The sequence below is a fragment of the Aptenodytes forsteri genome, unplaced genomic scaffold, assembly GCF_000699145.1.
Source record: "Aptenodytes forsteri isolate BGI_AS27 unplaced genomic scaffold, ASM69914v1 Scaffold574, whole genome shotgun sequence".
Taxonomy (NCBI): Eukaryota; Metazoa; Chordata; class Aves; order Sphenisciformes; family Spheniscidae; genus Aptenodytes; species Aptenodytes forsteri.
The window spans coordinates 2868-26118 of NW_008794538.1; the positions used below are offsets into that span (position 1 = coordinate 2868).

At 58.2% G+C, this 23251-nt stretch overlaps 1 protein-coding gene across 1 annotated transcript in view; it reads right to left on the reverse strand.

Annotated features, from left to right (window-relative positions):
- Positions 1-23251, reverse strand: part of NUDCD3 (NudC domain containing 3) — a 30375-nt gene that overhangs the window by 2861 nt on the left and 4263 nt on the right. Inside the window, exons 2-3 of the mRNA XM_019470205.1 lie at positions 11286-11418; positions 6451-6594 (exon numbers count right to left, since the gene is read on the reverse strand). Of these exons, the coding sequence (XP_019325750.1) occupies positions 6451-6594; positions 11286-11418 (277 nt within the window). The remainder of the gene's footprint in view (positions 1-6450; positions 6595-11285; positions 11419-23251) is intronic.

Here is a 23251-nt window from a genome sequence, read left to right on the forward strand (position 1 = left end):
GTAATGGGAAGCCTGCGGCGTGCGGCTGATGTGGCAGCAGCAACACGGTACCGGGGCCTGGAGAGCCGGGCTGGCTCGTCTGCAGCCACCCAGGAGCCGAGAGCCCGGGGACCTGCCAGATGAAGAGGCCCTGACCGGCAGGGCGTGGGGCCAGGGGCTCCCAGCATTGCAGCACTGCGATTTTGTGTTTTGCTAACCCAGAAGGAGCCCTTGCCTCGGCTCCCCCAGGGCTCGCTCCGTGGGCAGGAGCACGGGCGGCAAAGGAGGGGAAAATGTCACCCACCGCTCCGTGCTGCCCCTGCTCGCCACCAGCACCTGCCTCCCATGGCACCGTGGCTCGTCGGCCAGCCCCAGAGGGATGGTCTGAGGAGAGGGGACATCCCCTCGCCTCCAGCCAACATCCTTGCTGGCAAAAGCCGCTGGCCGTAGCTGCGGGCGTCCTCGACGCACGAGCAGCGCCTTGCATGGAGCCAGACGGCCGGAGGGGCTGTGCCGGGTGCCAGCGAGCACTGGTGTGACTGTGGGGCATCCCGCACCGGGAACCCCGACTTGCTTTTTTTTTTTTGCCAGGAGGGGTGGGCTTCTTTCTCCTGTATTATTTTAGCAATAATCCCAGCAGCAAGGAAGATTTATGGCGTTCGTCAGCCTCTCTGCAAAATCATCAATAAAGGCAGACAATACAATTTACTCAAACCTCCCTGGAAGCTCAACAGCTCTGGAGGGGAAAACACGGGCAGCCATTAAAGTTACAGAGCTGGGCGTCTCTCTGCGGTGCAAAGAAAAGGAACCAATTAATACGGGAGGGGGTGGCTGGGGCTTAATCCTTCTGGGAGAGCAGAGCTGGTAAAATATTCCAGCTCGGGGAAGGCGTTAGTTTTTCCAGCTAGACAAGTGTGCTTGTTCTCCCCTTAATTGCACAGTTCCACTTTCGAGGGGAGGAAGAGCCACTGAGGGTTTGCTCGTGGGCTTCTCAACCCTGGGTGGGCAGGCAGGGGAATGGCAAGCTCCCCCAGGAACGTCGTCCCCTCGGTGGGCAAGACGAGCCGTGGGTCAGCAGGCCCGGCCAGCCCAAGCCTGCGGCAGGAGCACCCTCCAGGCTCGCTGCTGCTCCTCAGGGTTTGAAACGAGAGGAATGTCCCCACGGTGCTGCCGGTGAGGTGTGAGCTTCCCTGGTGATGGCTTCGGTGTGAGCCGTGCTCTCACGGCATCGCTGCTGAGCACGCACGGCAAGGCCCCGCTTGCTACGTCCCCACCAGAGCCAGGCTGGCAGCAGAGGGATCAACGGACGCCAGAGGACTTCGTGGCTTATCAGGCATCACCCCACCTCCATCCCAGAGCACCAGGGGAAGGAAAACCCATCCCCTCTCCCTTCCCTACCAAATCCCCTTCCTCCCCCGGCACCCCCCCGCTGTCCCCCACCACCAGCAGACCCCAGGGAATCCCCACGGAGCCAGGGACCAGGTGAGAAACACTCACGAGGCCTGAATCCCCCTCGTCCACAGACCACCCCTGGCGAAAGACAGCGGAGCTGCCGCCATGAGCGCCAGCCCAGGGGTCCTTTCCTCCTCCCCGCCCCATGCATGGCCCTCGCTTTATTTACCGCATACTGTTTCCCACCCTGCTGGGAAGACAGAATTATTCATTTCCTCGCCAGCTTTTCTGTGGTGCGCATCACTACAGCGCTGAGTGCTTTGCAAACAATAATTAATTAACCTCTGCAGCCCGCCTTGTGCACACGGGGGAATCTGCTCATCCCCCTTTATTCCAGGGGGAGAGACGCAAAAGTGGGACTCGCTCCGAGGTGGGAGCCCCACTTTCCAACGTGAGCCTCCGAAACGCCCACGGGCCAAGGCAAAGCTCTCTCTATCACCTTGAGTTTGGGGTTTCGTGGTTCAAAGTGGTGCTGGAGTGCTTGCCGCTGACAGGTTCAACCTCCAGGATGGGGAGCACGGGCTCAGGTTGATTCTCGGACACGTTTCTGCTGACGGTCTCCTTTGATTCAGCCCAGAGCTTGGTTGGGCATGTGGACTATGAGAGCTTGCGGTGATGGAGACGTGGGCAGGAGTCTCACCGAGTGCTTGGATGCAAGAAGGTTGAGGTAAGGGAGAACCGAGAGACTGTGGCAGATCTCTGGGCTCAGCCCAGGCTGGGTGACGCCCTGCGAGCGCCCGCTCTCACCCACCCACAGAGAAAGGCTCCGGCACTCGACCGACAGCACCACGCAAGGCTGCACTCTCCCTCGGGGAGCACTCCGGAAACCCTGGCGGGCTCCAGGAGGGAGCAGGGCTTTTTTCAGAAGGACAAATTTTGATCCGATTATGTTTCTCACTTCGAGACAAGGCAAAAGCTTTGCCTGCACTTGAAGCTGCCACTACAAGTTCCCAGCCGACAGCGCAGGCCAACCCTCCAGGGGCCCAGAAATGCTGACCGCCATTTGCCAGAGGAAGGATCGGTCCCTGCAGCGTGCCTGGGCTCTCAGTCAGACTTTGGCTCTGCTTTTTAGGCTGGCGGGTCTCAGAGGGGCTCCTGGGCTGTAAGGAGATCCTTCACCCACAGCCAAAAGGGTGGGTGACAAAAGCCCAGCTGAGTCTTTTGGGGTGCACGGGTAGGCGGGAACAGCCTCTGCCAACGGCGGCCTGAGGAAAGGGAGGCTTGCAGGGGGGACACCCCTGCTGCTGTATCTGAAGCCGGCAGTGTCCTTGTGCTGCAGCGCCCATGTTCCCAAAGCTGGTGTCTAAGACATGAGCTGTCAGCCACGAGGGAAAGCGGCTGTTCCCATGCCAGTGTGCTCGGCGCTGGGCAAAGCACAGGGGCTGGGTGAGGATGGATCGCAAGGAGGATCGCTGCAGGCGGAGGTGGGCACGAGGGAGGGATGGGACACTCGGCAGGCACATCTGCAGCCAGGAGGGATCCTCCTGCGATGCGCGAAGAGGGTGACAGGCGTCATCAGCATGGACACGGTGTCATGTCACACCTCCATACCCTGCCAGGAAGGTCACAACCCTTTGTTGCTGGTGCTGGGTTTCATCATAGCACGAGGCTTCTTCCCCAATCCTAAATACCTTGTCAGAGCTGGAGAGATGTTGCCAAGGGATATAAGTAGGTCTTGGAAAAACAACCTCTCACCACCTGCTCTCCTTCTGGAACAACAGCAGCCGTCACCCCAAAAGTCAGCAGGAGATGTTTAGAGGGTATGGAGGAGGCAGCAGACGATGTTTCCAGCAGTGTGTGGAGGGCAGGGTGGAGGGAGAGCACCACAGATTATTATTAACTTGGCCTCGCAGCTCACGAGATGACAAGCTGAAGACTGTAATAGCTGTTCAAGGCAGGACTTGGTGACAAAAGCCCAAGCGTGGATAACAAATGCTGGAGAGGAGGAGAAAAAGAGAGGGAACGGGGGTAAAAAAATCCTCAACAATGAAAATAATCCCAAAACGTGTTGTGCACAACACCCAGTGGAGATTTCTAAAAACAGCTCGTGCGAAGCTATTTTAATCTCACTTTTGACAAGCGAGCGGGTGTGATAGAGAAGGGAGAGCACAGGGATTATACCCGGGACCGGGGCTTCGGTACAGCGCTGCAGGCAGGGGCACGAGCCTGGGACACAATCCTGAGTGGCAAGAGGTGTGACCAGAGTCCCTGCCACACATCGCGGGCATCGGCAGAGTGCTCCGCTTCGAAATGACGCCCGCTGGGTTTCTGCTGCGGCTGGGCTGTTGTGCAAACTGCGAGTGTGCCAAAGGACGAGATGGGAAACACGTTGGTGCTCAGCCCAGGCTCCGGCAGGGAGAACCTCCCGGAGCAGGAGGGAAAAGGCAGAGCGGTCTCTGAGCACCGGGAAGAGGGGAGTGCTGGGGCTGCTGGAGAGTGAGCAGACGTGTGATGAAGAGGATAAATTGATAAGAACACCAGATAGGACGGGGAAAGCAGAGCCGGGAGGGGTTATAAGGCAAATTAACCTTCTTACGGTAAGTGCTGCGGGGAGAAGGGAGGCCAGTTAATGAGAGCCCGTGAACAGCCGCCCCAGAAGGGAGCCGAGCAGGGGGCAGGGGAAGCCGAGGAGGTGAAAGGTGGCTGTAACAGCAGCCCGGAGAGCACAGGGATCTCGATGATCCTCGATGTGTCCTGCAAGAGTGCATGGGACTCAGCGGCCTCTCTGCACGAGCTGGGACTTTCCCAGATGGACAAAACCAAGCAGGAGAGATTTCACCTCCTTGGTGCATAGATCAAGCTCTGCCCGCAGGGATTGCCTCGATTCACAGATCATGAAAACTCAAGCACACACAGATTTTTCTCCAGGCAGAGCTGCCGAGGTGCCCCAAGCAGTAACCAAGGCGGCCAGGATCTCCTCAGACGACTCTGGCGCTGGCACTGGGTGAGTTAGGTTTTGGCTGCATCCCCACCCTGGGTCCTGGGGAGGGAAGCCAGGTGGCACCTTGCGGCGTCTTGCAGGATGACGACACTCCCGACCGCCGCATTCGGAGTTCACAAGGAGCTGCGCAACATGTGGACGCACAAACTTGGGTACAGAAAGGACCTGTACGCCCCGTCAGCCCTCCAACCAAACCCAAACAGCTCCCATCCAGTCTCCTCCCAGGCGCTGAACGAAGCAATTCATTAACACATGGCTGGGTGTCTCCTGATGAATGAATCGGGAGGAGTCGCAAACCACTTTTGGCTACTCTGCGCACGGAAAAAGGAGATGCTCTCGCGTGAGAATTACTCACTCTGCTCCAGTTACCTTACAATTCTTCAAGCGAAATTTCATCCCACCATCAATATGTTGGCAGCCAGCTGGAGATCCTCACAACCCTGCGCTTGTGCTAATTTGAGGCAAGACCCAGCTCTAGGGTTGGAGGTAATGGGACCGCTCCCCGCGCTGCCCGCGGCCGCTCCAGAAGGCCCCGAGTCTCGCTCCACCCGCGCGCCGTTCCCACCCCCCTCCAGCGCCGGGTATTTAACAAACATTGCCTCCCTTGCTGATCCTGGGAACACCCACCAGGGACTCCCATCCGCGCCGCAGAGCAGCCACCCGTTGGGCCACCTCCTCTTGAATGGGTTTACTCCTTCCCAAGATTGTTTCTCTTCCCAGATCAGCTAATTTTCAAGAAGCTTAAGAACATTTAAAAAATGCAGGTTAATGATGTCACCGCCTTTTTCACATCCTTTCAAAGGCCTAACAGAGTCGGAGGAGCTCCTCTCTCTGGCAGGGACCTCACTCTTTTGGCACCAGGCCTGTCATCCTGGGGTACGTCCATACGGATTTGCAGTAGCCAGGCGGTGCCCACGCAGCCTCCCCACACACCACCCTCAGCACTTCTGCCTCCCCCTCTGCACGTTCCCACTCGATCTCCCACCATGGGGGCTTAGCTTTGGGTGCCCGTTTGCTGCCACCCTCATGACATGGGGTGGAAGGCTTGAAGCCCGCTCCCTCCCTGGCAGGGATGGTGCTGCCTGCACAGGGTCAGGAACCACCTCACCTGCCTGACCCAGGCAGCCGGCATCCCCTCCTGGGGCTAACGACAGCCTTGAGAGCTCCCGAAATGCATCTGGGAAAGCCTCTGGGTGGAAAAGGAGAGGGCAAAGATGGCCACAGGTGGCAAAACCCCACTCCCAGCACAATCCTGGCCCCCAAACTTGCACAGGAGTTTGGCAACTATTTGACACTCAAGATCCCAGGCAGCAACGCAACCCCCAGGACAGCTTCAGCCACAGCCACAGCCCCAGGACAGCAGAACTCACACCCTCAGCCTGGCCACCTGGAGCACACCAGAAACGAGTCACGAGGCTGGGAACCCACCAGTAACACACTGCTGGGTGAAAACAGCCCCCGAAACCACCTCGACAGGGAAGATTTGTGACGCTGGGGTGGCAGGCACACGGCAAGCCGCAGTGCCTGCTGAAGGCAAATGGAGAAGTAGCCACAGTGACTGCTTCAAACAGGATAAGTAAGAAACCTGAGGCAGGACAGAAATGAATGGCAGGGAATAGGCATCTGCTGAGATGCTGGGGTAGGACCAGGGCCAGGAGAGTCAGAAGGCAAAGCTGGCAAGGACGGGTGCACAGCACCAGCACTGCGGTGCAGTGCCACAGCCTCTCTCCACTGGAAGACCCTGCATGCCAGGCTCAGGGGAGAGCGACCACCTCTAGGTCACGGACAAACTCACACCATCGCAGGCTGGAGCTTCGGAACCCTCCTCACCTGACCCGATGGCTGTGTTGCTCTGCCAGCACCCCACCATGCCGGTGCCGCTCACCCAGAGGGGCAGCTCAGGAGCTGGAGGCAGGGCACAGCACACAGGCAAGGGCAAAGCGAGACGGACATTAGATGGGGAGAGCCAGACACATTCAGTTCTGGCTCAAATTTCCAACCACTCCAGTATTCCAGGTCAAGCCCAGCAGAGCTGCAAGCCAGGGTGCGGAGACACGGCTGGCATGGACCGTCCTTACCAAAACGCACTTCCCCGGCTCCAGGCTCCAGAGGGAACTCTCCGTGTTGATCTTGTGGGTGAGTTTCCCTTCCATGAGGACGCGCTGGCTGCTCCCCTCCAGCACCGCTACGCGAATCGCGCTGCTGCTGATATCCACAGACACCTGGAAACAGAGAGAGAGAGAAAATAATCAGGAAGGTTCCTGCTCGCCCTCTTGCTGTGCTAGTTGGGGTGCAGGGTCAAGTGCACTCGCTGGGGATGAGACAGAGAGAAGAGCTTTCAGACCTGCGTGTAGAGGGAGGGTGGGAATCCCGACGTCGTTTTAGAGCAAATAGCAACAGCTCGGAGGAGAAAGAAAACCTCTCTGGGGAACGAAAATCAGCAGGGCCCAGCAGATGGAGCCCTAGAAGGATTTGAGGCAGCTGGTTCTGCCACCGCAACTGCCCCGTGCCTCAGTTTCCCCACAGAGAAAACCAGCAACGCTACAGGCCTCCTCCATACGGCGCTCAAAGGTTGGATGCCCACTCACTGCGACCGAGCTGTTAGGAGCACAGTGGGTGCCCGGCCATCACCGTGATGACCTGGGCGTGGGTGTGTGTCTTCCTGGGGGCTGAGTGCTTCCTTACCGAGCTGGAGCAATTTGGGGATTTCTACACCGGGAAGGGCTGCAGCGGCTCATCCCCCCCCATGCTGCACCGCACCGAAAGCATGCTCCTTGGCTCCATTTCCACCACCAGAGCCAGCGCTGGGCTCAGCCCAGGCCTCCCATCGGGCATGCGAGGAGGGGCCGCATGCGGTAGGGACGCTGCGGCATGGCTCCCCTTCTCCCTGCCACGGGGGCGAGGGGACGAGGCAGCTCCATCCCCAGGAACGGGGCCAGCTCCCGCCCGCAGCAGCCATATGGGGAACCCTGCTCTGACCTGCCGCGGAGGTGACATGGCTCTCCCCTGGGGAGACAGAGGCAGACTGCGACTTTGCTGCGCGGCACGCAGTACCCTCGGTCTCCGGAGAGACCATATGCTCTCTCCTTTCCCCTTCGTCCCTGAGCTGCTGCCAGCAGAGAGCCCAAGCTGGGCCGGGGGACAAAGGGAGGACCCGGCCGGGAAGGGGCAGGTTTGTGGCCCCCAGCACTGCCCTGTCTCTGGCCCGAGAGGAGGAGACTGCGGTGAGATTTGCCTGCATTCTCTCCCAGAGTTCCCCCAGATCTTCCTCCCGCTCTGCAGATCTCATTTGAAATGTTATTACATTATCCATTACCTAGGAGACTTCCAGCGGCTCACTAGCTCCACGCAGGCAAGAGACAGGCAAAGCTGCTCCAGCCGGGGAGGGCACCACGGCTGCATCTGATTGACGCCACCCAGATAAAGCCCCCAAACCAGTTGTGTGTGACAGGGAGCTGCCAGGGCTTCAACGGGAGCAGAGGAGGCCCAGCACACACAGTACAGGGTGACACTGGGACTGAGCTCCAAGGATGGCTGGGAGCAGGACCACGGTCACAAGGGATCGGGGAAGGGACGCAAGCTCTGGCTCTGCCAGACGGGAGAGGACGCCTGGCTTTCACCCGGCATGTGGCTGCGGACAGCCTCTGCGAAAGCAGCTCCTCCTGGATGGGAAAACATCTCCAGAGAGGCTGCAGCACAGAGCAGCTTCCTCCAGCCCACGGCTGAGACCCCACCGCACGGACAAGGTGCGGGGATGAGGCTCTGCTCCCCGCCACCACCGACTGCTCTGCTCCCAGGGCGCAGGGATGGGGGTGCTGATGACGCTGGGCTTTCGGCACGGCACAGGGCCTGCCCAGAAAGGGTCATGGGGAAACAACCAAGGTGACCCTGAAGTCGCCTTCTTGGGGGGGGGGGCTTTTTTGGGGTGTGGAGGGCCAGGGAGGCTGGAGATATGGAAGGCACAAATGCAGCATCACAGCTGTGGGATCCATGAGGACAGGAGCAATCAAATGTGAGAGGGGTTTTATTCCAAGGTGGCTGCACAAGACAGCTGGTGGGGCTGAGGGTCGTCCTCGAGGTGGCTCTGAGACCACCAGGAGAGGGAGCTGACAAACCCAAATGGAAGAAGAGATCCAAAGTGGGCAGCCTTAACCCAGCTACTTCGCTGTGCAAGCAGCCAGTGTGAGAAGCAATCACACCACCTGCTTCTACCTGCAGCCAGCAAAAAAGCCCCTCTTGGCACGCCAGCCCACCGGGAGCAGTGACAGCGGACAGGAGCAAAGCACGCACTGCTGGAGAGCCCTGACCCCGCTTGTGTGGAGAGAAATGTCCAAGAGGACTCATGTGTGCACGTGGTGGTGCCCGGTGAACGCAGGGTTTGGCGCACGTGGGCAGTGGCTCCTTCTCGGGTGCCTTGGTGGAAAAAATGCCTCCGCTCAGCATCCCCACACCACCGGGGAGGGTGGCCGGGCTCTCCAAGGAGCTGCCCTTCCTCCCTCCGCCCCTCGCCACCCAAACTGTCCCGCCGGGGCACGCACAGCCGGCAAAACCGGGGTTTGCCAGAACTGGGCACGGACAGCCCGCACCTGACCCCAGGCAGCGACTGGGGGGAAGCCAAGGGCAATGCCACAGGAGACACCCTGTCCCAGCAGTGCAGCCATGAGCAGGGGCACCCCGGAGGCTCCGAGGCTGCTTGTCCCCCACCACGCACTCCCCACGAGCACCTCTGCCCCTCAAAAAGCCTAGCTTTCCGGGTGCTCGCGAGGGAACCCAGATCTCGGCTCTCTGCCGTGGCTTTCCACCACAGTAATTTCTGCGCACAATAAAACGCCCACACCCGCCCACGCAAATCAAACAAGCAAACACAAACCTATGAAGGAATCTAGCTCGTCTCCTCCGAGCCAGGCAAAAAGAGAGGCTTGTTGTCATTATCTCTATTTAAGTGCTCGGGAAGCGCTCAGATCCATGGGCCCCTGTTGCGCCTGTAAGTAGATCAGAGAGGTGGAGACCGCAGAGGAAGATGCTCCCACCTACCCCATCGCCCATTCCTACTCCACGGACACTTTTTTGGAGCTCCATACAAGGAAGCCTTAAGCTCGCCTGAGTGAAAATGTGCCATAGCAACAGCCTGAATCCAAAAAAGTGTCATAAGGAAGATTTTGAGCAGCATTAGAGCTGGGCGTGCTCTGAGCCCAGGGACCAAACGGGAGAGATTTTTAATCTTGCCTTGGCAGGCAGAAGCCAAAAACCTGGTAATTTTTTAAAAAGATGAAGCTGTGTGGTGAATGTAGGGGAACGCTTCTCTTTTGCAGGAACCCATCGACAATGCGTCCAAAGTCCATCGAGCTTTAAAATGGCTCTGAACCATCCTGCTTTGGCCCGTGACCCAGCCTACCTGCTTCCAGTCCCTCGAGGCTGGAAGAGATTTAAAGAATCACTTTAAAATGAAAAGTCGGCTGCCAAGAGGAGCCCCAAGAGGGATGTATGAACCAAATACCAGGAGACGCCTTGCAAGGATAAGGAAAGTCCGACATCTGCCCCAAGAGGGCAGCCACTGGCAGAAACCGGGGCCAGGGCAGGCAGAGCCACGCCACAGGCAACTGCGTGGGAAGGAGCTGCCCGGACAACCACCCCCTCCATCCCGCACCGAGGCGCAGGGGCTCTTCCGCAGCGATGGCACAGTCTCGACTCGAGGAAAGGTCAGAAAAGCGCGCCCTGTCCCAGCTCCTCCGAGCGCCTGCAAGGCCCCCGTGCCTCTGGGTGGCAAAGGATGGGGCAGACAAAGCCTGATGCGGTTTTTTTTTCGGCAAGGACACAGCTCCCCTGGCACAAAGGGCACTTCCCTGGGCAGGGAGAGGCATCGTGATTGCAATATGATGCAGAGGGATGGAACATCCGTCTGGACGCCCCCGAATCCTTCCAAGAAACAGCCTGCATTTGTTTTAGAGACCCACTGGGAGAGATGCATCTCCTGGTCCCCCTGCTGTCCCTGTGGCAGCCGTTTGCTCCCTCACCCCTCTGGTCCAGGTTGCTGCTGCCAATTACACTTTTTTGGCATGATTAGGAGCTGTGTAGGCTGGAGCCGGTGAACAAACCCAAGTGTGCTCATTTCAGCCACCCTGGAAGTAGAGGAGAACGGGAGGTGGGGGAGCGCGGACTGCCCAAATGGAAAAATACAGAATCAGCCGTGGGGAGAGCAGCACTCAGGAAAGACAGGAGAGTTCAAACTTCTGGGTCCAACTAATGCCAACCGTGGGCACGCTCCTCTTGAGTCCCTCGCCAGGAGGGAACAGAAGTGGCGAAGGAAAAACAACGGGATTGCTCGTGGCCACAAGCAGAGAAGGAAAGTTCCTGCCTGAGCCAAGGAGGGAGGTGAGACTTCCCTGCCCACACAGGCAGCCAGGGAGAGGGTCTGGCTGCTCAGCCTGTGCCCCAGCCCCAGCTCCCTTCCACCCAGAGCAGGTCAGGTCTCACATGGGCTGTGCCTGCTCCAGTTCCCGAGTGCCAGAGGAGCCGTTCCAGCAGCTCCCGCTTGCAAACAAAAGGCAGGAGACACTCCAAACCAGAGGGAGCAACCGGGGAAAGCATCCCCAGCCAGGCTCAGAAACCCGTGTGCGAGTTTGCAGTCAGTGGAAGCGGAGAGAAAAAGAACAGAAAGTGCCATGCGGTGCCAGGGAACCCCGCTGGGGCCGGAGCAACAGGACACTGCAGTCGCAACGGGAACGTGGCCAGGCTGGGACCGTCGGTCCCCACCAGCTACACACCCAGCACCGGAGAAAAAGGCACAACTGCATTCTGCTCCTTGAGTACGAACGACAAGGAGCCTTCCCGCTCCAAACACAGCTTCCCGGGAAAGCTGGGCACCCCAAGGGAAAGGGAAATGCTGAAAGACTCACCATTAACACCACTTTACCTGTTTGCCTTTTACAATGTGCTTGGGCACGGGCACTTTAATCTCCAGGTCGCTGTAGTCTTGGGACCAGGCGTAATTCTCTCGCACAGCTCCGTTGTAGCTGTCGGGGTTTGTCTGGAACTGCTCCTGTCTCCTGGGGGGGAAGAAAGGGGCAACATGCTAAGTGTCGGACAGATCAGAGCCTGGAGAGAAGAGGAAACCTGAGAGCAGGGTAGAAGAAGCAGAAAGGGAGGGCAGAGCCTCTGCATGGCCATCCTGCGAGCATCCCTAACGCTTCAGGCTGATGCCCAGTCTCTCCCTCGCTGCTGGCCCTATCTAGGAAGGGAGAAGGTTCAGGCTGGCAGCCCCAGGACACAGAGAGATGCCAGCCACCCTGCCCGTTGCAGGAGACTTGCACACCCCTCTCCCCAGTGTGCCGCAACAGAAGTCAGGCTGCTAAGGGGACAACTGGTGAGACACACGATAATTTGGCTGCCCAAAAGGTGCAGAGCTGGCCCCTGGCCGGCTCGAGGCACCTTCCTGGCTAACTCTGCTCGAGCGCAGAGCTCCTCTTCCCCTCCACCTCCCTGCTGTATCCGCCGCGCCCATCGCCGCTGGAGCAGGGGACACCGTCATGTGCCGGAGGGTGTGTGCTGTCTCCTGAGCCACTGCCGTGGCTGCAGAGGTGGTGGCCCATCACTGCGACCTGGGTTCACTGTGAAAAAACAGAGCTGGTTGTCCTCCTCCCAATTTTAGCATGTTTGGGAAAACCACCAGCTGTTGTGACCCAGGCAGCTGCTGACACAGCGGTGATGGAGCTGTGGAGCAGGACGCCTGAAGAGCTAGCCCGGTGTGGCACTGGAAGGGGGCAACTGGACAAGTGGATCACGAGCAACACTTTGAGCAAAACACGGCCACTTCCAGCTGCGGAAATCTCAGGAGAAGGATGAGGAGGCGGTTGTGAGGGTAGGATGGGATTTATCAGGTCGATAAGCAATCATCAATACAGTGTTTCCAGCCAAGAAAGGAGATCTCCATCACACCCATGTCCCTTTAAACTGCTGGCAGGCTGAGGATCTATTCCATCGAAACCTCCCGGAGAGGGCTTTCAAATAAAATAAAATCTTTTCTAAAGATAGCTGCGGTGCTAACAAAAGGCAGAGTTATTTTAAAATGTTTTGATACGCACCTAGTCCTCAATCTGGAGCTGTATAAACACGGGGCTGCAGTGAGTTATATAAGGGGGGGGGCGGTGACGAGTGCCAGCCCCCAGGGACCGCGTCTCCCTGCGCCCCGCTGTCTTCCCGACACCCCCACACCGAGGGGCCCTCGCCAGCACCGGGCGGGGGTGGCTTCCAGCAGCGCAGCGCCGCGCCCTGAGGATTATGTAAGATCCATCAATTTTAATTAAATTAGGCTCTGAGACGGTCGGAGGGTGTTGTCAAAAGGGCTATGTGTACAGATACACACCCTTTTTTTTCCCCTTGATGGTTTCACGGGGTTTTACCTGCCCTGTTACAACCACCCGCGCCCTGGGGTGGTTTTGATCCACTTCTCCGGGCAGCACAGGCAGCACCGGGGACTGGCAGCGGCCGCGGGCTCCCAGCCTCAGGCTAGCGATTTCGGGGGGCACCGCATCACTTTTTTCGGGCATCTTGGCCTTGCCTGGCGGTCACCCATTGGGTGCCCATTGCCATGGAAACGGGGTTGGCATGGCAGCGCCGAACCGGCGCTGGCGCGGGTTGGCTCCAGCTGTCGGTTTCCCAACCGCCCCCGGATCGTAGGAGTCGAAAAGGCTGGAGGGCGAGAGGGGGAACGGTGCGGGCAACCGGGGTCTGCGGGGCCCCACTCTCACCCCGCGGGAAGAAAAGGGGTTGAAACGAGGCGGCGCGTCCCCGAGCATCGTCTCCTGTGTCCCCAGGTCCTCACCTACAGCCAGCCCAGCGGTGGCACCTAGCCCTGCTCTCGGGGCATGATCGTCCCAGAGACCATCCTGCACAAGCCCCAGGCAGAGAGGAGGGACGTTTCTCTCCCGGGTGAGGATCCGTGTGCTGCCTGGAGTAGCTTGGCTGGTTAAGTGCCCTCGCAGGACGTGTCCCTGCGTGGCAGGGTCTGCCCGGGCACGGCACAGGTCTGCGAGGCTCCTGCCCTCTGCCCCAACTCCCTCGGGCTGGAACAAGCGTGTACGTGGCTGCGCGATGAACCAGAGGACAAACCTGACCGGGGTTTAAAACCTTCTGGGTTTTTTCCTCATAAGAGAGTGTTTCCTTCTAATCAGCGTGGACCTGAGCTGCAAGGCAGAGCTCACCATGCTCCTTGCCAGCAAGACACGAGAGGGAAAGCATGTTGGCTGGGAGTCGCCATCCTAAGCATCCTCAGTTCCGTGAGAGCGAGCAAAGAACCAGACAAGAACCAGCAAATGGCTATTTACTTCCAGGCCTTTCCCCCCCCCGGCCTTCTCCGGGAAAAGCTTGAAGGCTAAAGGGGGAGGCAGCGAGCCCGTGCCTGGGCCAAGGCTTGTTAGAGCAGATGCAGAGCATCAAAGATGGGAGAAAACCCATCAGCGCAAAGGCAAGCATGGGTAAGATGCCAGCTGCAAATGCCTCACAGCCACAGCACAGATAAATACAATCCCGGGGCAGCCACTCACTGCCACAAAGCCACCGGGTCCGTCCTTGTGTCTCTTCCTCGGGAGGAAAGTGCTGGGGCTGAGCAGACCCTGGCCAGGCGTGTCCTGGATGTTTTAGCCCTCCCAAGAGCTCGCCAAGCATGATTTCATTGTCCTGGGAGGGCACGAGTGGCTTCATGGCAGCCCTGGGAGACGACAGTGTTAATTGGATTACTTCCACAGGGAAACTGAGGCAGGTCTTGCTCTGCAACGACTCTGTCGAACTTGTCTTTGCATGGCATCGCTACTGAACAAGCAAAAGCAGCCTTCCTCCCAGCCCCGACCGTCCCCCGCAGGACGGCTCTGTCCTCGCTCCGTAACTAGAGCAGCATGCCAGGTGACGGAGGGACGTTTCACAGCCATCCCTGCCTCCATGTGCAGGCTGCCTCATCCTCACAGCCCTCCCAGGCTGGCTGGGCGATGTATGCCCCAGCCAAACCATCCCCGTGCTCAGCCAGCTTCAGCAGGGAGAAGTTTCCCCTCGTGCCTAAACCTCCCTCCAGCCGTGGCTGCTTGTCCCAGGGGCGCGGGGTCTGGCGCTGTCACTTCTCCGCTCCTCTCCTCCCTAACAGCCAGCCGGAACCCCTCCAGCCCTTCCTGCAAGTCACCACTGCCGATCTCTGCTCCAGCTCTGCTCCCAACATTCAGAATCCTCGGATGTGAAACTAATGGGGTGACTTTGTGCCCCAAAACTGGATCACAGGAGGAACTCATGAAGGCCCTGGTAAATTTCCCTGCAAGTTTAACTGCCTGCTCTTGAGCAAATGAGGATTCGGGGTGATGAACACAAGCCTCAGCCTCATTAGATACCTCTGACAAACGGCTGACAGCTCTACCATCTCCTGGAGCGACTCTTCCTTTCCTGGAGATTTTCCAGCCAGATCCTTGCCCCATCCAACTGTGCTTAGCACACGCCACCCTTCACGCCGGCGGCATTCAAGAAATTGGACCCAGCTCCCTGGTTGGGAGGCAGCTTCCCTCACCGTCTGCAGGAGATGGCCCCACCTCACAGCGAGCTGGGCCGAGCCGTGCCGCCGCACTGGAGATGGCTGTCCCGGCCAAACCCTCGCGTTACTTCAACAGCACCACCGTGCAGCCGGCGAGAGAATTTTCTGCATGAACACGATTGCCCGGAGACATCTCCATCCCCAGACCCACCAGGTGAAGATCAAGGCCAGATCCAGAGTGCAGTGCGGGTTGGATGGCGATCCTCCCGGCAGCCTGGCGGTAGCATAGCGGCTCCTGGTGCGATGGTCAGCTCACCAGGATGCCGAATTGCCCGCCGGGCCAGGGCAGGTGGTGGCAGGGCTGAGGAGAGGAAGGGTGAAAAAGCATCAGCTTTTAAAACCAAGGGTTTGGCACCGCGTGCACTTGGCTGCCGGGTGGTGGGGATGGTGTGGGTGGGTCTGTGTGTTCTGTCTTGTTCTATTTTTGCTTGCAATGTGTCATTTTGGGGGAGGTGAAACCTTTAACAATGCACCATCGAGAAGCAGCCGATCTGTTTTCCACTCCTAGGAGCTGCACCGCACGGCTGCGCTGTCACCGGTACCAGAGCCGTTCCCCTCGCACGGGGTCAGACCCCCGAAGGCAGCGAGAAGGGGCCAGGACCCGAGGAGAGGTGGCGGTGTCACCAGGAGGTGCCGCTCGAGCGAGGCTGGCTGAGGCAGAGCTGGCCCCGGCGTGCAGGCTGGATGCCCAAGGGGTCGAGCCGAACGCCAGGCCCCATATACAGATTTCTGGGCATTTCTTCTTCCGGGACTTCCAGCTCCGCGGGTTGGTGATGCACGATGAGCCAAGTGATGCGGAAACGGCGACAGAGCAATCCTCTCCTCTGTGGACATTCGGCTGAACGCATTTCCGTCCTCAGAGCGCAACAGCTCCAGCACCAGCTCTGTAAAAGCAGTGCCGGACACGAACCAAGAGCAGGAACCAAACGCCGAAGGATTTGCTTTAATGTTTTATACGAGGAGAAGTAGGGCAGTTCACCGGGTTCCTCTTGACTGAGGATTTTTGGTGCAAGAACGCAAAAGTTGAGGAATAGATACAGCAGCACGGGAGCAGCCATCCATCAGTCCGATGCTGCAGGCTGAGGGGGTGCAGGGAGGAGCAAGCATCACGGGAAGGAATTAATATGGGCCTAATCCCAATGGACTTTTTTTTTCTCCATAAAAAGAAGAAAAGAAAAAAATCCCAAGGATTTTCAGAACTACTTAAGGAAACCGATCCTCTCAGCTTGGAGCATCTCAGCTTTCCGATGCAGGATCCCTGCCCCCTCAGGAAGCAGGCCGATGGAAGCGCGGGATACCTGGGTTTTGCAGAGTCAGGCACGCCACCCTGACGGCTCAGCGTCCACTGCTGCCGGGACCGGGGACCTGCCTCAGCTGGCGCCGGTTCTTCAGCTGAGCAGACGACTGAGCTCAGGGTCGGGGTCTGCACCTTGCCAGCGGCACCGCCGCCGCCGAGTGCCGGTACAGCAGATACCCTCCTTGGCATTCACAGAAAGCATCCTCCGGGGCCAGCATTGCTGTTTGCTCTTAGTCAAGGTGAATTATTTAGGCAGCTTTAAGGAAAACGTGTCAAGCCAGTTAAGTGATGCAGATGTGGAGGCGGGTGGAGAAGAGAATCAACCTCAACAGCTGAAGCTGGGCAAGCGGGACTGGCTGAGGCCGAAGAGGATGATGTGGGGAGAAAGCTGGGCTGGTGCTGCGAGACAACCGATCCGGTGTACACAGAAATGGAGACCTAGACCCGCTCCCTTCTGCAAAGCTGAAGGAGGTACTTATAACAGTCCTACCCTACCTGCGCTCTGCCATCAACTACACATCCTATCAGGTCCCACAAGCACATCCCAACCACAAAAGCAAGCCTCTCCCCTCCGCGACACCTTCCCCCGTTTAGAGTGGGGAAAACAGAGGGGAACGGTGTTGTACGGAGTCACCCTGCCAGCAAAGAGCAGAGAAAAAAACACCCCAGCTCTGTATTTTAACCACTGTCAGAGGCCCTGTGCGATGCACGAAACCTTCTTCAAACTCGAGAGGTTGCCAAGAATGGAAAGATCTCATTAAGTAATAATGAAGTTCCGAGCAAGTAGGAAAAGAGAAAATCAGGCACAACGCATCCACGTGCCTAACCCAAATAAGCATGCAGCGAGCGGGGCCTTCCAGGGAGATGCACTGCACGCCGTCAATCCAGCCAGCATTTATTGCAATGATCAGACGTTTGGATCAAGGCTGTTGCTCCATGACAGCAGCCTAGAGCGAGTGGCGTCCATCGGCATAATTAATCCTGCGTCCCCGGCACTGCGATGACTCAAGGAGGCACTGGCAAATTCAGGAAGAGAAGCTGCTGCTGACACGCAAGCACCTCGGGCGGGCTGCCATGCTGCAAGACACCCAGCACCGCAGCAGGGCTGTAGCCGAGAGCTTTCCCCCTCTGACTTGGTTGGAAACGCCTGCCCTGGGGTGGGTTTCTCCAAGCCAGATGCCTCCGCCGCAGCTCCTAGTGCCAGCGCTGGCAGGACCCGAGATGAGGCGGAAGAAGAGCCCTACCTCCTACACGCCGCAGCCCCGCCGTCTCTGCTTTGCCCAAGGCGGCAGCGTTCAGATCTTCCTGTAGCTCACAGCTGGCATTGCTTGGCTTGAAGCATCTCGCCGGGCTTCCCAGCAAGTGGGGAGGACGATGTAGAGGAGGACGAGAGGAGCGTTCGCGGTCTGTCCCCCTGAAACCGCTGCAATATGCTCAGCTCTGCTGCTGCAGGTAGCACAGGGCTGCTGAGACCGTTCTCCTGCCCTGGCAATGGTTGGGTCACCCATCCAGGCTCCTGCTCCCATCAGACCCCCGGCGGCCTCCAGGCCTTCACAGGATCGTAAATCCCCTCTTCCTCCTGGGGAAGCACCCTGGACCAGGTTGCATCCAGCCTTCCCAGCGCTAACGGGGCTGCACGCAGCCCACCGGGGTGGAAATCATCACGGGAGAAGCGGGGCGAGGGCCGACCGAGCTTGGCAGGCAGCAGGCGGATGGCAAGGCCCTCTCCGCATTGCTACGTAAAGGCCACGTTCGCCCGACGGCACCAACATGCACACTGGAATACAGATTTCCAGAGCTCCTGCCTCCCAGCCCCCTGCTTGCCAGCATGACCAGGTGAAAACTCAAAGCCACCTCGAGCCACGGGAAGGTCTGTGCACCCTGTACAGCTTTCGTCAAACCCCAGCTCAAGCTGGACTACAGCCAGAGAGAAAAAGCCACAGCTTTTAAGATTAATTTGAAGGGGGTCAAACATGCCCTCTGCTCCTCGGGGTCCCAACGCGGGTGCTGGAGCAGCCAAGCAACAGGTATAGAAGCCAAAAGTTTAACCTCTTTGGAAAGCTGCGTTTCCAAAGCTGCAGGGATTGCGTGCGTGGAAAATACCAGGTTTGTGCTCCTTCTGCAAGCAAGCTGTGAAGGAGCCTCCCCCCCACCTCCAGATTTAACATCTTTTGGCATCTAAACATCAGGACTGTTGCACTTCATCTCTCTTGGTTTTGCCCAAGAAGCGCCGAGGCAGGAGGAACGTTTACTGCGGGCTCTCGGCACCTTCGCTGAGGTCCTGGAGGCACCCAGTGTTTCATAAAGGCTCCCTTTGTACAGAACACTTCAGTTAATTAGGTCTCCGGCAAAGCATTAAGCAAGCTGAATACCAAACCCTTCCCTCTTACAGCTCAATTCACACCCGCAGTCAACAAGCCTCGGGATCCACTTCGATCCACTCTGCCGCTCTCCAGCTGTCAGTGAGCTCCAGCCTGGAGCGCAGCAGTGGCCTGAGGCGGGTCCCAGGGCCCTCCCAACCCTCAGGGTTTCTTCCAGCCCAGGTGTGTTTGGGTTGCTGGGGAAGAACACCCCAAATCCAGTTTTGGAAGGTCTCCTTCACCCCTGAGGTGGACAGAAGTTCATCAGTGGCTCCCCAGTTGCCCACTTCCCTGGCCTCCGGGCTCCCGAGCACACACTTCCAAGGCTGCAATGCACAGCCTCGGTGGTCCTGCTCTGAAAAAAAAGACTGAAAAATGGAAGCCAATGCCTTCCCCCTCACCCCCAAAACTCAGGCACACCCCGGCCAGGCCATGCAGCCCGGGCTCCAGCCCGCGGTGCCCACCATCAGCTCTACAGGAAGGTCTCCTCACCTTCAGGAAGCCTCAGAGCTTCGACTCATCACCAGGACAAGACCAACGACCAAAAATAGAGCACATCAAGACACTTTCCCGCTGTATCGCGTTGTATCATCAAGCCTGGACGATGCTGTGGGGGAGAGGGGGCCAAGGCTCCCCTGTACAAGGTGCCCAATGTACCACCCACGTGAGACGATGCCTTTACTGCCCGACCCAGCAGCCAAACAGCAAATCCACCCAACCCGCAGCAGCTGGAGTCCCACCAGTCTCACCACACAGGACCAAGACGCTCTGCCCCTCTCCCTGTCCGGTGAGAGGCTTGCTCTTTTCCAAGCTCGCATTCTTCAGAGGAGCTCTTAGCCTTCCCTTTTGGTTTCCGAGTTATTTACGGAGCCATTCGACAGAGCCAACTTACTGACATTAGGCGAGTTTAAATGCCACCGCCAGCTCGCAAGAGAGCTTCGGAGCGTTGTCACCAGAGGGCTAGATTTCACTACTGCTGGGATATTTAGGTCAAGGACAGCAGGACACGCTACTGTTCGGAAAAGTCCCCTGGGATCTTTATTGTTTGCACAGATCTTATACAACTTTGGGTTTCAGAGGTCTCCTCCGAGAGACCTACGTGCAGCCAAACCAGGCTGGATTCAGTTATAGCTCCCCGGGAAAAAGGCGATAAGACCAAAGAAATCCAACAGGATTGAATTGTGCGAGCACAGGACAAGGTGGCCTCTCAGACCCCCACACCACCAACATGACCTGGCCCAATCTCTCCCGACACCTGACGGCACAACAGGGCCGTGCCGACCCGCACGCTTGTGGTAGTTTTCCACATTACACCGCTTCCTTTGGTGAACAACGCGATATTAAAACAAGCAAACAGATACTGCTTTTTTAAATAAGAATCAGGCACACGCTGTCCCTCGGCCTCCAGCCCTGGGATTTTCTGCCTGTTAGGAGAAAAATTTATAGGTTTTAATTTAGTTATTTTTGGTCCCGGGACCTAATTTTGGAGCTCAGTACCTTGGTAGGGCAACCAAAGCCCTAAGCGATTCAGTGCGTGACAGGGGAACTGGCACTCTGCTGCTGATCTCAGCAACCCAACCGGAGGAGTCCAATTCCCCGTGAAAGCGCTGGAAAATTGGGCCCCGACTGATTCCTCATCAGCTGCAAAAGGCTCGTTACAGTCGAGGGCTGCACCAGACAGAGGGCTGGGGGGATCTCATCTTCGGCTCAAGCGTTTCAGCCCTTTGAAAAGATGCTTCCCAAGCAGTTGAGTTTCCACCGCTACGGGAGAAGGCTTACATATTGAAATAATTCTCCCAGCAGGAAGCCACGGCCTCTCTCCATTGCAGGAAGAAAGACTCTGCTTGGCAGGGAGGACTTAACTTAAAGAGAAGTTTCTCTGCTTCCCCCAGTATAACCTGGACGCATCCCTCCTAGATACCAAACACGACAGCACCCCAAGTCCGGTGCTGCAGCTCCTGAGAGAGAAACAGCTTTTGTGTTACACGACGAGCCAAGGACACGCTGCCTTTCCTCTCCTGGGCATGTCGGATGAGGGAGGTCTGGCCAACACGGGGCTTTTGAGCAGCGAGGCTTGAACGAAGCTCATGTTCCCAGCCGGCACGGGCTGCAGCTCCCACCTGGAAAGCTGGTCATCAGTGTTGGGGAGCACTGGGAGGGAGGAAAAGGGTTCGAGTGATGCCAGTTGACTTGGGGGACACACCATGTGGCTGGAAGAGGGTTTCCTGGCCCCACCGGGACAGCGGGACAGCCCAGGAGAAAAGAACAGGGTAGGAAGTGGAGAACCCTGATGGGTTCACACACATGCAGAGCACGGGGACGGCCCTTGCCGCCCCAGCATCAGCAAGGAACAACGGAGGATCGTGTAGGACCAGGAGGAGCACGAGGATGCTTAAGCGAGAAACAACTGAGCAAATGAGGACTCTTCAGCCTAAAAAGCAGGCTGAAGGGGGAACAGAACATCACGGGAAAACCCCCCAGAGGGTGGAGAAGGGAAATGGGGAAGCGCTCACTGCCTCTCCACCTGCACGGAGGGATTCAAAAGCCACACACGGCGGTGCTGCACAGCAGTGGACCTGCTGCACAGTGGTGGACCTGCTGCAGGATGCCGCCGCGGAGACCCCAGGCACACGAGGGCTAAAATTCAGAGACAAAAGGGGAAAAAAAAAAAAATCCACTGAGAGACACGAAAGACCAAGCGCTCGCTCTGGTTCAAAAGCCACTGAGCCACAATTTGCCGGCGGCACGGGGAAAACACAGAGGAAGTATCACCGCATGCTCGTTCTGTTCTTCTCCTCTTCCCCAAGCGTCTGCCGTTGTTGGAGACAGGATACGGGGCCAGATGGAGCTCAGCTGTACCAGGTCAGGCCGTTCTCCGGAGGTCTGTCTGGCTCCTGCTCGTGACGGGCCTCGGCCGCGCCGGGGGAATTCCCCGTGTGCAGCCCCAGGTGCCTTGCAGCACCTCTGCGCAGCTCACACATGCAAAAGGAATTGGAACCAGGACACTCTCCCTTAAATATGGATCAGGATCAGCTCCATCTTTCTGGGTCAGGCTGGAAGAACAGCATGGACTCTGCGGTGAGCTCACCAGGAAAGCCCACAGGGACACTGGGGAAGGAAACCAGTTTAACTGGCTTCTGGTCTGGATGGTCCCAGACAGAGCCCACTGAACAGGAGCATCCACAGACTCCCCTTGCTCCCCCTGCCTGTTCTCCTGGAAAAGGCTTGAGAGGAGAAAGCTTGGGACAACGCCGCCTCCGAGTCAAACAAAACTGGCCTCAAAGACAGCAGCGTGCAGTGATATCTCCTCTCCACAGCCCTGCTCCTCCGCTGAGGGTGACCACCAGTGAAATTCCCCTCCCTGGCACCCCGAGGAGAATGAAGCCACGCCAGAAAGCCCATCCTGCAAGCACCTCGCAATGAAAAAAAATCCATCTGGGCTTCCAGCAAAGCCAAGCCGTTGCTAAGTCGAATTAGATTCACACAGGAGCCTCATGGAAATTTCCCAGAGCGCTGCTGTGTCATCTCGGGGATGCTCCCCAGCGTGCCCCGCAAAGGGTTAACCCCAGGCCGCACAGGCTCCAGGAGTGGAAGTGGCCGCTCTCGGGAGAGGAGAGGGCTGGAGCATCAGAGAAGTCAGCTCACCAGATTAACACATTTCAGTTCAATTTTGCTCTGCCTCTCGCTAGGGACAGTGAGCTGGAAAGTACACAAGTGATTTTTGTAGGTCACTGCCGAGCCCTGCCACACACGGGGACGGCAGAGCAGCGAGTGGGCAGCCAGTCTGAGGCAGAGCTTACCTGGACAGGGTGGTCAGGGTGGCCAGGGCTCTGCTGGCCAGCGAGGGCCAGGACGGGGCACAGGCAACACCGCTGCCTGTTCATCCCCTTCCCTGGCACAACCGCACTGCATGCACAGGGCGGTGGGAGTCTCTTCCCCAGGTCACACACAGCAAAAGACCGGCAGGGTCTCCCTCGAGGCCCGACCAAGGCAGTCGTGGAGCCATGAACAGCCCCCTTCTCACCACAGTCCCCTCCTACAGCCTCTTCTTCCCTCTCCACACCGAATGAGGTGAACAGTCGGGCCGTGGAGGCCCCAGGGTTTCGTTCTGCTCTGGCTCAGCAGTGTGAGTTATCATGCCAAGTCCCCTGGCAGCAGCTGCAAACCTTCCCCAGGGACGAGGCGCTGCACATCCTCCCTGGCCCGCCCGGCACTCACCGGTGTTCCGTGTCCCGCTGGTCCCGTTTCGAGCCCCGGGCACACCGTGCACAGCAAGGCAGCCAGACCTGGGGCACGTGGGTGCCACGGCTCCATGCCAGCCTGCTCCGACCTAAGCCGTGGCCCTACACAGGCAGGGGAACAGAGGGACCAGCAGCTCCCCCAACTCTCCGCTGCCTCGGGGGAGGCAGGAGCCAGACTGGAGTCGCCTGGGGGGAACCCTTCAACATCTGTCCAGCCCTAAAGATCCTTCTCTGGGAGACCTCCCCGGCCCGACAAACTGCTCTTTCCAGCGGGTTGCTCTCCAAAGGTCCAAGATGGTCTCTAATAGAACACCCCACACAGCCCAGAGCTGCCCCATCCTGAGCATGCCTGGCCGGAGCACCCAGGAGAGACGCAAAGGCTGGATGGAGAAATATATGAAGGTGAGGCATTCA